This window comes from Diabrotica virgifera, chromosome 3 (genome assembly GCF_917563875.1).
Source record: "Diabrotica virgifera virgifera chromosome 3, PGI_DIABVI_V3a".
NCBI lineage: Eukaryota > Metazoa > Arthropoda > Insecta > Coleoptera > Chrysomelidae > Diabrotica > Diabrotica virgifera.
In genome coordinates, this window is record NC_065445.1 from 106,298,917 (window position 1) to 106,312,928 (window position 14,012).

At 33.7% G+C, this 14,012-nt stretch overlaps 1 protein-coding gene across 1 annotated transcript in view; it reads left to right on the forward strand.

Moving 5' to 3' along the window:
• Positions 1 to 14,012, forward strand: part of LOC126882015 (putative inorganic phosphate cotransporter) — a 177,266-nt gene that overhangs the window by 93,280 nt on the left and 69,974 nt on the right. Inside the window, exon 2 of the mRNA XM_050646785.1 lies at positions 2,762 to 2,969. Within this exon, the coding sequence (XP_050502742.1) occupies positions 2,921 to 2,969 (49 nt within the window). The 5' untranslated portion in view covers positions 2,762 to 2,920. The remainder of the gene's footprint in view (positions 1 to 2,761; positions 2,970 to 14,012) is intronic.

Here is a 14,012-nt window from a genome sequence, read left to right on the forward strand (position 1 = left end):
ACAGATGACCTTTGTAAGAAAATCTAAGATTAAGATATAATAAATGTCACTGTTTACAGACACAAACCTAAAATCATTTTCTTAACTTATATTACTATTTTTTGAACTAATACGAAATATAGAACAACAATATCAAAATACCTGTCGACAAATGTTTCAAATGAGCGGTAAGAATACCTTAGGGCCAGAAGAGAGGTAATAAAGCAACAAATAAAGCAAACAATGTGGGAAAAGAGTTCTCTGAGATAAATAACTTTCGAAGACTTCAAAAAAGCATATGATAGTGTGCCACTCTCGCGACTATGGCCAACATTACAAAAACAGGCCAATTAACACACAATTAGGTGTTATAAAAGCTGTGCAAATCTATACCTTGACGGAAAATGGGTGCAAAATTAATTCCACTTTTTCAGTCTCAAAAACAGACAATGGCTCCTACTCAATTTGGGTTAGGATGGTAGGTATGGTTGGTAGGATGGTTAGGTGGGAAAATGATCGAAGATCATTTTCATGGCGCCCATGATTTGTTAGATTTATTTATCTTGTTCGTCTTTAGCAATTATCCATCTTCATTCAGTTTCAGTACATTATTCTTATTTTATTATTTCATCTTTTAGTCATCATTACTATCTATATAGAGCTACTGTTCTTCGACAGGCATGCAAACGAGCCGTATCCATCCTTGAGTGTCAAGTGGTTTTCTTGCATCTCTTGCTAGCCAACTCTATTCAGTTTGCCTCTGTCTCTTCCCACTTCTACTTCTATCCCTTCTAATCCCCCTTTCTTCAGTACTACTGCACTTTAGTAGTATTTTTTTTATTTTTCCTATTGCGGCTTCTCAACGTAGAAGTCACTTCACTCTTTTCTTTACACACCCCACATTCTCTTCTTTTCAGCCACAACTATTTAGTTACCTAGTCTTTTCTTTTTTTTCCTTACTTCTGTTGGAGTACCTATATCTTTCTTTTTACTTTCACTCCAACAGAAGTTTTCTTATTTTTGTTACACTGGCTGACTGCATGCGAGGGTAAGATAGCAGGACCGAGTTGCCATGACATGACAGTCACAGAGCGCACGCAGAGAGTGCTAGATGTCAAAGCAATGCCGCTAAGGTCGGTTCCAGGCTCGCCAGTTGGGGAAAGAGGGGGTGAGTTTAGTTGGTAGGCGGTTTGCTACGGTTAGGCGTAGTTAGTTGAATCCAGCTCTCCTGGGACACCTTTCCAGAAGTATTTTGAATATTCTCTCCTCCCTCAAAAAAAGATTAGGACGGATTAGATTTTGTTATGTTAGGTTGCGTTGGATTAGATTCTGTATGGTTTGGCAGGATTTGGTTTACTTAGGTCATGCGGGCAAACTATGCAAGCGATATTATATACTCACAAGGTTTGGTTAGCTTAGGTTATTTAAGGTTTAGTTAGGTTGGCCTAGGTTAGGTTTCCATTCCATTACTTTAATATCCATTCCATTGTATAATCTATTATAATGTTCATTTGTATCTGAAGATTAAATTTTTTATATTTTTAGAATATCGCATAATGATAGTTTCTGAGTCTAGTGAGTTGGGAAAGACAATATTTCTTAGAAATTGCACAGTTAAGAATACTGTATTTGTTATTATGTACATGATTTTGAGAACTCTGCGTAATCGTGAAAACATGAAGTAAATAATAATTCCTTCTATACTAAACGTGGCAGCACTGTGTGGCACTAATTTCGTCATTTGATTGTTTATTAGCTTTTGAGGATATTCTTATTTACCAGAAACAGAGTGACCGTATTGTTTTGAAATGTGTTTCAAAGTAACTATATTTTTACAATATTTTACAGAAAAATTCATTTAGGTCAGTTAGGTTAGACTTTAGACGAAAAACAGGCATAACCTTAAATACCGGTCTACCCCAAATTTTATTGTTTTAATCTTTAGGGGGAATCAATAGTACCTAGTGTAAATTTAAAATCGCTACCTAATTCCGCCGTTGCGTTAGCTGCCATTTTGATTTAAAAAAGAACCGCTTTTGCTCAAAAACTCCGCAATTTTCAACATTTCATTAAAGAAACGATAGAAAATTCAGTTCTCACATTTTTTGTCGAAAAGTTGAAAATAGCAGAGATATTGAGCAAAAACTGTTCTCGTTTAAAATCAAGATGGCGGCTAACACAACGGCGGAATTCAGTCGCGATTTTAAATATACACTACTATTGACCCCCCTAAAGATTAGAAAAATAAAATTTGGGGTAGCTCGGCGTGCAAGGTCAGATGTTATCCCGACTGGACTAATTAGATATTATTCATTTTTTTTCTTAGATTTTTTATTATAATGAGGGCGGCATATTATGCGCTAATAACAGTCAATGCAGTCTTTTTTCTCTGTACCTAAGTCTTAAGAAACCTATGAAATTTGAGCAATACAAAAACTATTGTTTAATGTTTTCCGTGTATAAATCTCTTTCCACATGAGTGATATTAAAAGATTATTGCAACTGTCAAATTAATTGTAACAATCTATAAATAAATCTTCTTAACCTTGAATCATAATACACCATTTTTAAAATCTACTTTAACACTTAATGATAATGTAGGCATTCCACTCGACAATATTATTTAATAAATTATTAATATTTTTTTGTCACACTGTATTTAAATTTCACGTATCATCTAATCTCACATTATGACGAAACGCCGACCCTCAAGTAATTTTATCATTATATATATACTAAGAGTTTATCAATAAAGTTGTTGATCTTAAAAATTATTCTCCAGTTGTTGATAACTCACTCTCCGAAAACGTCAGGAGCCACCATGTTGAAGTAAGTGCCAATCAGTGTGTTTCCGGAGCAAAAAGAAATCCACAGTTTACAGAAAATCAAAACAAGAAAAGAGAAGAGAAGACTTTTAGTATTTTTTTGGGAAATATATAATATGGTTCAAATTGATAAGTTCGACACCATGGATAGAGTACAACCACCAAGTGAGTACCATTACTTTTATATTTTTTTGAGGCTTTTTATTTTTTGCAAACATAGTAACTCTTTGAAGTTTCTTTTATAGATGTCTTACTCATAAATGTCAAATACAATCAGAAATCGTATGTAGTAATATAACTATGACATTGGTCTGAGAAATTTCGTACTTAATCGTTCATGTCTTGAATGGTGTTCTGCATGCTTATCATTAACAATTTAAATTATATTGTTGCTTTCTTTACTGTTTTATTATGCATCTGCTATAAATAAGAACCGTTGAGTTGTTCCTTTTTGTATTTTTTTACTCATTCGCTTTTAAAGGTTATGGCTAAGGTTAGGTATTTTACCTTTAATAGTTATTTACTTTCTTCTTTTTTGGGCTATGTCCTTGACAATTTATCCAGTTAACTTTGGTGTAGACACTTATTGTCTTGCTTTAGCAATCAGTGTCTACTGGTGTCTACACTTATACAGGAAGTGAACTTTTGGTTATGATGTGACATTGACAGCTGAATATTAGATAAATTTCACATTGTTTTAAATTTTAATTTGACCTTTTCTGTTTTCTTTAATCAACAAACTAATCTGTTTGTATGAGAGCTTGCTTGTTTGAGATTGAGTCTTATGTGAGTACTGGTAGTGAATACCCAATTAAAGACCCTTGTTTTTAGATACTGGCTGTATGTGTATTTTTTTTTCTTCTTCCTCTTACTATTGACCGAGCTTGAACAACATACTTCCAATTTGTTCCACCTATTGTTTTTGTCATCTACCCATCGTCTTCCTCTTGGTCGTCTCCCTTCGTAAGGTTTCCAATATTGTATTGTGGCATTCCAACGTTGGTCTATTTGTCTGACAGTGTGGCCTGCAAAGCTCAATCTGCTTCTTCTTCCTTCTTGTATGTAGGCTTTAAAGCCTGTTTCTTCTTCAATATTAGCCTCCTAAATTATTTAAGTTATCACACCATCTTTTTCTTGGTCTGCCAATACTTCTTGGTCCATTTGGTGACTTATTTCGTGCTATTCGTACTATCCTATCCTGTGCCATTCTACTAATGTGTTCGTTCCACTCCTGTTTCCGTTTTGTCACCCATCCATTTTATGTCTTCTACATTGCATGATCTTCTTATGTTTTCGCTTCTCTCCTTATCCAACAAACTTTTCCCTGTTATTCGTCGGAGTATTTTCATCTCTGTTGTTTCTAGTAGTCGTCTCGTTTTAAATGTGTCAGGTCTTGTCTCCGCCGTGTATATCAATATAGGTATAATTAATTATTATACATTAAGGACATTAAGGGATCCCTGCCGCTTTACTTGCTTTTAAGCTTTGTTGTCGTACTTCCTCTTCAACGTCTCCGTAACTGGTTATATCTATTCCCAGATATCTAAACCTTGCTTCCTGCTTTATTAAAGCTCAATCTGAGTTTGGCAATGTTTGTTGTGAGATCCTCGACACAGTTTTTGACCTTACCCAGTCGTACCTCTTTTTATCTGATAGTCGTATACCTATCATTGGTCTTTCCATTGTCCTTTCTGCTGTGGCTAGTTTATTCATATTGGCCTGGGTTAGAGTCCATGTTTGACATCCATATTTATATCATGATAGAAAGAATGCATCGCTTGAACACTCTGCTCCTCAAGTATTGAGGTATTTTACGGTTCTTAAGTATCCATCTAACTTTACCAAATTCTGCCCCAGCCAGTCTTGCTCTTCTAGTGATTTCCGCGCTTTCGTTTTCTTTGCCAAGTTTCAGAATTTGGCCAAGTAGTATGATACAATTGATCAAAAAAAGGCCTAACCCAGACATCCAAAGTAAAAGTTTTCCTCCTACACCAAATTGTTCTATATGGTCCACATATTTATTTATTAAGCGCAACAGGCCTTGTAGGCCTAGGGCTAAAATGTTTACATTTCTGATTACATAAATAATATAGTAAATAACTTAATATAACTTACATAACTTATAAATTTTATTTAAATACACTTCAGTCTTTTTATACACTCCTTCACAACCTCTCTCCATCTCCTTCTGTCCAATGCTAGTTCTTTCCATCTCTCAATGTTACTTTTCTTCAAGTCTTCATATACACTGTCCTTCCATCTTTTCCTTGGCCTGCCTTTCCTCCTCTTTTGTATTGGTCTTCGTGAAAGTACCATTTTTGGCATTCGTTTACTTCCCATTCTCTCTATGTGCCTTAAGTATCGTATTCTCTGTGCTTTGATCGTCGTCGTAATCGTTGGCTCTTGATATAGTTCTTCCAATTCTTTATTGGTTCTTCTTCTCCACTGACCTTCTATTTTCACACCTCCATATATTGCTCTTTGCATTTTTCTCTCCCATCTTTCTAACAGGTCTGTTTCTGACTTTTTGAGCACCCATGTTTCGCTTGCGTATGTTACTGTAGGTCTGATAACAGTCTTATAAATTCTTATTTTTGTTTTTCTTGATACGTATTTGGATTTCAATAATGTGCGTAATGCTCCATATTTTTTATTTCCTTTAGCTATTCTTGCCTTTATCTCCCCTTCTTCATGACCATTTTCATCTATTTTGGCTCCCAGGTAAATAATTTCTTTGGCTCTTTTAAACGAGTATGTTTTTTCTCCATCTATTTGTACTATGATGTTATTCTCTTTTTCTTTTTGGATCTCTCCCATTATCATATATTTTGTCTTTTCTTCATTTATTTTAAGTCCGAATTTTTTGGCTTCTGTTATTATGTTTTTCATTAACTTTAGTAGTTCTTTTTTGCTTGTTGCTAATAGCGTCAGATCATCTGCAAATGCTATGCATTGGTGGCCGTTTTTAAATATCGTTTCTTGCATGTTTATTCTGCTTTTCCTGATTATTCCTTCCAATGTTAGATTGAATGCCATTGTTGATAGTGGGTCTCCTTGTCGTAATCCTTCCTTGGTTTCAAACTTTTTGGATGTATACCCTTTCCAAGCTATTTCGTTTGTTGTGTTTTCCATCGTCATCTTTATCATCCTGACAATTTTACTTGGTATCCCCAATTCTTTCATCAGTTCGTACATCTGCTGTCTATTTACTGTGTCGTAAGCTTGCTTAAAGTCTATGAACAAAGCATATAGTACTGTTTTATGTTCGTAACAGGTAGTCTGTATTTCTTTTAAGGCAAATATTTGGTCAGTCGTTGATCTGTTGTTTCTAAAACCTGCCTGGTATTCCCCCAGTATTTTTTCCGAATAATGACTTAGCCTTTTTCTTATACTTTGTGCCAAGATTTTGTAAACTATTTCTAATAGTGCGATGCCTCTGTAGTTTTCGCATCGCATTCTATCACCTTTTTTATGTATAGGGCATATTCTTGCTATGGTCCACTCTTCTGGCATTTTTTCTACTTCCCATATTCTTTTTATCAGGTCATATATCTCTTTCTGTAGTCTTTTCCCTCCTGATTTTATCATTTCGGCCGATATTTCTGTTATTCCTGGGCTTTTGTTATTTTTCAAGCTCTTTATTTCGTTCTTTATTTCTTGTTCTGTGGGTATTTCTATTGCTATCTGATCATCTTCAATTTCATGGTTTGTTTCCTTTTGTACTTCGCTCTTATTTAGCAGTTCTGTGAAATAGTTTTGCCAGTTTTCCATTATTTTTTCAGGCTCATTTAGCAACATCCCTTTATCATCTCTCATATATGGGTTGTTTTTTTGATATCCTCTTTCCATTTTTTTTGCTTCCTGGTAGAATGATCTTATTTCTTTTTTTTTGAAATTTTTCTTCTATTTCTTTCAGTTTGTTCTCGTTGTATTTTCTCTTTTTGCTTCTACATTTTCTTTTCATGATTTTTCTCAATTCTCTGTATTCTTCTCTAGTGCTTTCTTCGTCATTTGTGAGATTTTTGAGTCTTACTTTTCTTATTGCTTCTGCTACTTCTTGACATTCTTCATCATACCAATCTTTTGTTTTGTGTTTTCTTTTGGTTTTCGCTAGGATTGCTTTACTTGTGTCCAAGATTGCTTCTTTGATATTTTGCCATTGTTTGTCTGGGCTTGACGTTTCTTGTTCCCTGATTAGTCTGTTGGTTATTCCCTGTTCATACTTCTTCTGTGTGTTGTTATCTTTTAGTAGTCCTATGTTAAATTGTTTTCCAATTTTTTCTGTTGTTTTATTGTTTCGCTTTATGTTATGCTCGATTTTATATTCTGATCTCACCAGGTAGTGGTCAGAGTTACAGTCCGCTCCTCTCATGCTCTTTACATTTATTACATTGTTTGCATGCTTCTTCTCTATTAAAATATGGTCTATCTGATTTACTGTCTTCTTATCAGGGGAAATCCACGTTCCTTTATATATATCTTTTCGGCGTAATTGTGTGCTTCGTATCACCATTTGCCTTTCTGTTGCAAAGCCTATTATTCTTTGGCCATTATCGTTCGACACCTCATGCTTACTATATTTCCCTATTATGTGTTCGTATATATTCTCTCTTCCTACTTTGGCGTTGCAGTCTCCCATTATTATTTTGATGTCAAACCCTGGTAATTTATCATATTCTCTTTCCAATTGCTCGTAGAATTCATCTTTTTCTTCTTCTGTGGCATCTTCAATCGGTGCGTGTACATTTATTATACTTATGTTTCGTTTGTCCCCTTTTAATCTTATTGTGCATAGTCTATCTGATATTGGTTGGAATGCCATTACTCTTTCCTTCCATTTTCGCTGTATTATAAAACCTGTTCCTAACCTTCTGGTTTCTCCCCCGCTTTTAAAAAATACCACGTCTTCTATTTCTACTATTTCTGTTTCCAATTGTTTTGTCTCTTGTAAAGCTATTATTTCTACATTATATCTTTTAATTTCTCTAATTAATTCTTTGAGTTTTCCTGTTTCGTATGTGCCTCTTACATTCCATGTACCCAAGTTGACTTTAGTTTTCTTTTTGTTATCTTTACTTATTGCCTTGTCCATTGCCTGCGTCGTTTCCGTCTTATTTATCTCTGTTGCAAACTGTATCTTGTCATTTTTCGTCTTTTCTTTTTTATTGCTGTCTTGATTTGTTTTATTTCCATAGTTCGTAATCCTATTCTTTGCATTTTTCGTCGTCATTTGTTTCCTTTCATTGCTATTGCTTAGTTTTTTGCTTTGGTCTCTACCACCAACGTTTGGTTCATTCCATCCCAGCGCCATATTTCATGATCGGCATATATTTTCTTATACTCTACTTTCACTTTTCTCCCTTCCTTTCTTAGCTCTTGCGCTTTTTGTCTGACACGTTTCTGTACAATTCTGTCGTTCTTTGATAGGTCATCGTTGATATAAACTAGACCTTCTTCTCGATTTCTCAATTTGGTTTTGTTTCGCATGATTTTTCTTTTATCTTCTTCCTTTTCAAGCTCAACCAGACAAATTTTTTCTCCTAACTTCAGAGCCTTCTCTATTTGTACATCTACTTCTAATTCTGTCTGCATAAAATTTTTCATTGCATGTTTTAGGATATCTGGCCCATTTGTATCTATGTTCAATCCCTGTATAATTATATTTTTCCGCCTTTTTTGATTTTCTAAACTTTCAAGCCGTTCTTCTATTTGATAAACTGCCTGTTTTAGTTTCGTGTTTTCTTCTCTTAATGTTACATTCTCCTGGCGTAGCTCTCTTATTTCATCTCTATATTCTTTCTGCTCTCTACGCATCTCGCTAAGTTCTCTTGATTGTTCCTCGATTTTTAGACTTACTCCTGCCATCATTTCCATAATTTTTTGTATATTCTCCTCCATTTTCTCCTTTCTGTAGGAGGGAGATCTGCTTATTTTTAGACTTTTGTTAAAAGCCCGTTCCAATTCTTCCTCTTTTCTCTTCTTGTCGTTTTCGTCTGTCGTGGTACCGTCACTTTCTGTTCGAAATAATAGCTCTTCGTATTTTTTATCTTCTCTGCTCATTACAACTGGTTCGTTTTACTGCGATAAAGGTCTCGTTCGGACTATCTCCGCGGAAACTTAACCTTTCTCAGTGTAGCGTCTTACTTTTTTTTTTGATAAGATTATATTGAGCAGTATATACTATTTCGCTCCTCCCTACTTACAGGACTTCCCTGTCGACTTGGCAACACCGCGTTCCAATCAAACAAGAATCCACTTCGAATATCGTAATATCGATGACGTTTTATTTGTTTATGTGTTACGCTTACCTTTGATTTTTGCCAATTTGGAGCACAATTTCAATATTTAGTCTATTATTTTTCGTTCAGCGCGAAGATTACTCACTTAACTTCACACTTTATGCGTTTGCTGTAATTGATTTACTCTGCATTTCGCGAAAAACGGGTTTAATGCAGGAGCAAAATACAATTAATATTCACACACTCAGCGCAACGTTGCCAGCCCCCGGTCCACATATTGTTCAGTAAAAAGTTACACCATTTTGAGCGTCCGGTTTGGGGGGAGATGGAGGAGAAGTCGATAAATTAGTAGTTTTTTTTATATTTTTCGTCAATATTTCTAAAACTTTACTTTAGCGTAAACAATGTTCTACATACAATTAAAAAAAAGGTCCGATACATAATTGTTATAAAATCAACGGTTCCAGAGTTACGGAGGGTGAAAAGTGGAGGTTTTAGATACTTTTTATATTTTTTGGGCAATTGATGATGATTTTGGGTGGTGAGGTTGACGTTTCTCCAAGAGCTTATCACTAACCTACCATCGGCCACTGAAATAGCAAATCTTATTTACAAAACACAATCCTGTTAAAGAAAATTTCTTTCATCACTAATAAAATTGCCCAAAAAATATAAAAAGTATCGAAAACCTCCACTTTTCACCCACCGTAACTCTGAAACCGTTGATTTTATAACAATTATGTATCGGACCTTTTTTGTTTTAAATTTTATGTATAACCTTTTTGTATAGAACATTTTTTACGCTAAAGCATAGTTTTAGAAATATTGACGAAAAACTTGAAAAAACTACTAATTTACCGACTTCTCCCCCATCTCCCCCCAAAACCGGACCCTCAAAATGGTGTAACTTTTTACTGAACAATATGTGGAGCATATAGAACAATTGGGGGTTGGAGGAAAACTTGTATACCGGAGGCCCTAGATATAGCAGACTACCCTACTATACTCCTAAAGCCACGTGAGTGGTAGTATAAAACGAGAGACTATTATAATATTATCTTTTTTATTTCAAATTTAATGTAGAACATTTTTATATAGAAGGTTGTTCATGGTAAACCGCAAAGTTTTAGAAATATTGACGAAAAACGTAAAAAAACTACGAATTTGCAGATTTCTCCCCCCTCTCCCCCCCAAACCCGACGCTCAAAATGGTGTGACTTTTTTCTGAACATTATGTGGACCATATAGAACAATTTGGTGTTGGAGGATAACTTTCACTTTGGATGTCTGGGTTTGGGTCTAGTTATACTAAAGGTAGATATTTTCATCGACTTGTTCTATCTCACTGTCATTTATAGTTACACGTCTGAAGTCATCTATGTTTGTCGTTGTTTTTGTTTTTGTCATATTCATCTTTAGTCCGACGTATTGGGAGCTGCCTGCGAGTTCCTCCATCATAATTGGTAGTTCTTCGAATGTGCTCGCTACTATCACGATGTCGTCAGCGAATCTGAAGTGGTTGCCAGTTTTGTAGAAGTCTTCGACTATTTTTTGTTATTTTATCTTGGTCCTTCTCTTCTTTATTATGGTTGTCCTTAATTTTTATAAATTTTTGAACACCCAGTGTTAGTCTTGAGACATTTTAAGCCTCTGTTGTTTTCAATGACTTGCTCTAGGCGTATTTTTTTAGTATATGTATAAATATTCTCCTTGTATTTAGTTTTTCCGTTTGTTTTACTAAGATTTTAAGGTCTTCTTGGTTTGTAATGGTTTTAGTTTTATCGCAGTACCTGTTCGACTCCCCCTATTATCGACTCGTTTTCTCTTGATATTCTTCTTTTTGTGTAGATATGAGTTCGTCTGATTTTCAATGTGCTTCTAGTAAGTTGTCATTCCTTCGTTTTCGTGGTCTTCCCACTGATCGTCTTCCTATTGGTGAACCGTCTTTACTACTCTATTTGTTGTCATTCGGCTTAATATGATCGTTTCATTCTACTCGTCTGTCTTACCCAGTCATTGATGTTATCCACCTTGCATCACCGTCATATAGCTGTATTTCTAGCGCTGTCCTATAATGTCATAGCATTTTTCTAAGGATTTTCATCTCTTCTGTTTCTACCATTCTTCTTGTCGCCTCTGTGTCGGGTCGTGTTTCTGCTGCATCTGTCACTAGTGGTGTGATGATTGTTTTGTAAATTCTGCCTTTCATTTCTTTCCCGATATTTTCATTTTTCCATATTGTTTAATTCAGGCAACCTGCGGCTCTGTTTGCTCTATTTACTTGACCTTCCACTCCTGTTTCGAGGTTTCTGTAGCTAGATAGTGTGATGTCAAATATTTAAACTTCATCACTTGTTCTATTATCTGTAGGGCTTACAATACCGAGCCAAAATCTCAATACCGGTATTTGGTTTTTAAAATTTCAAATACCGGGATCCCGGTATTAAAACCGGTATTACGAATAAAAAATATACACGTTATATTTATACTATCCACAGTTGGTATATCGACTTGTCATTAAATAATAGGACTTTTCATTCACAGTCATTTGTTTCGAGCTTCTGTCATATGTCATATAATCCGTGTATATTAATATTATACACAGATTATACAACATATGACAGAAGCTCGAGACAAATGACAATCGATGAAAAGCACTATATATGAAACCTATTAAATTTTGTTTTCAAATGAGAAGATGTTGTTGATAATATTACATAGAGTATAGAGAGTAGGAATAGATAGATACAAAAAAGGTGCAAATAGAAAAACTATGTATTTGATTCTAGGATAAATTTTGCATATAGTACTTTTACTTATGAAATTTGCTATTTTTAAATTAATTTAACTTTAAAATATATTGATACCAAGATTAACTTACTGGGACGTATATTCAATATAGATTACTCTGTGTTTAGACTGATATATATTTTCAATTATTGTAAATAATTCAGAAAATAAGTGAGCCTAATTTATACACCACAATACACAAAAAAATGAAAAATAGATCTAAAAATGTAAAAACAATTGTGATTATCTTACGGCTTATTTATAAAATAAAGTAGTCTAATTTTAAAAATTTAAGAATTTTTATATAACTCATTTTATGTATTTGTATAGACGAGATTTTAATAATTTGGTTGTAGAAACTGATATAACCCTTCGCCTGAAATTAACGACATTCACGCTTTTAGAAAGCGCTTATACTTGACTTGTATATGTAATGAACGTGTTTAATAAATATTTTTTACAATAATATTGATTGTTTATCTTCAAGCATAATTTCTTGTAATAGCAAAAAATATCTTAGAAGAAAGTTTATTGTGCATCAATTCATTTTTTTATAAATTAAGCTAATACCGAAATACCGGTATTTTTATTATAAATACCGGTATCGAATACCGGACAAAATCGTCCTGGATTCCGGTATTCAGGATCCCGGAATCCCGGTATTGTAAGCCCTAATTATCTGACCCTTCAACTCTGATTTACATCTTAGTAGATTTGCTGTTATGTACATGTATAACCATGTATTTTGGTTTCATAACTGCTGTATTCACGCTATGTTTCATGCTGTATAACCATTTTATAAATTTCTTGTTTTTTACTGGATGCAAGTATAATTTTTGCAGTATATACCAAGTGGTTTAGGTAGGTTTATGTTATTACCAAGTTGTTCCAGTTTAGCCTTTTAAATGGTTCTTCGATTGCTTTGGATTCTCCGACTTCTGGGTTTATTTTAATAGGCTCATGTTATTCCATAAGTTTGACAGATATTGTTGCCTTTTTGTATATATTCGAGATGAGGTGTAATGTAATGAACAATAATTAAGAAATCAATGAGTGGACAATCTTGTCTTGAAGTAGTAACATTGATTGGCCTCTTGAGTTTTTGAACAATACTTAACGCAAACTATAAATGTGTACTTGTATTATTTATTTTTAATGAAATATAAATATCAATGTAATCTGTTCGACGTTTTAAGATGGTACAAAAGGAGCAAAAAATCTGTACATTAATGTAAAAAATATAAACATTTAATAAGAATGAATAAGACTAGACTAGTTCTTATTAGATGGCATTATTACAAATGCATTTGAATGGTACAAAATTATTACAAAACGTTTAATGCCCGAATGTATTCTTTTGTTAAAAATAATTCATTACTAATATCGGCAAATATTTTCAATTAGCTCTTGATTTTACATGTGTCTTACATAAAAAGAAATCTTCAAACTAATTCTTATGTAAATAGTACTATCTTTTAGGTATTCGCAATTTTTAAATTTTATAACTCTTAATACCTCGGTTAAACGTTCATTTATTATCTGAGTCACTACAAAACCAAACGCAATGTGATAGTATTATTACACTAACTAGAGTAGTATTTTAATTCAGTTCATACTTAAATTTATATCTTTTACAAATATTTGATAATTTTATGTAAAACTATACCTACTCTGAATTAAGTCCCAACTGAAAAGTAAATTCAGTAGTTACTTTGTACTGTGGATATTAATCAAAATTCCACTTAAAGTTAAATTAATACAATAGTAAAATAAAATGAAAGTTATGCTTGTCTTGGTTTAAGCGCTGTTAAGAAAATTAACAAAAAATTTAAAACCAATAGCAAAAATTTGAATTTATTATAACAGACTTTGCCACGAAATAAAACTATCTGATAATTATCTGCAAGAACACATAAAAGCTGTATACAGTCATTTGAAATGTGGTGTTACAGAAGGAGGCTTAAAATGGCATGGACACAGAAAAAAACGAACGCGGAAGTATTGCGAGAAATGGGCAACGTATAGGTACGAAATAATAAACGCAATAAAAATAAGAAAGTTACAATATCTGGGACACTTAGTGATGGGACAGCGATATGAAATGCTAAGATTGATAATTCAGGGAATGATAAGAGCAGGAATGAGTCCTGACTAGGCTGTAGTGCCATTTAATGGAAGA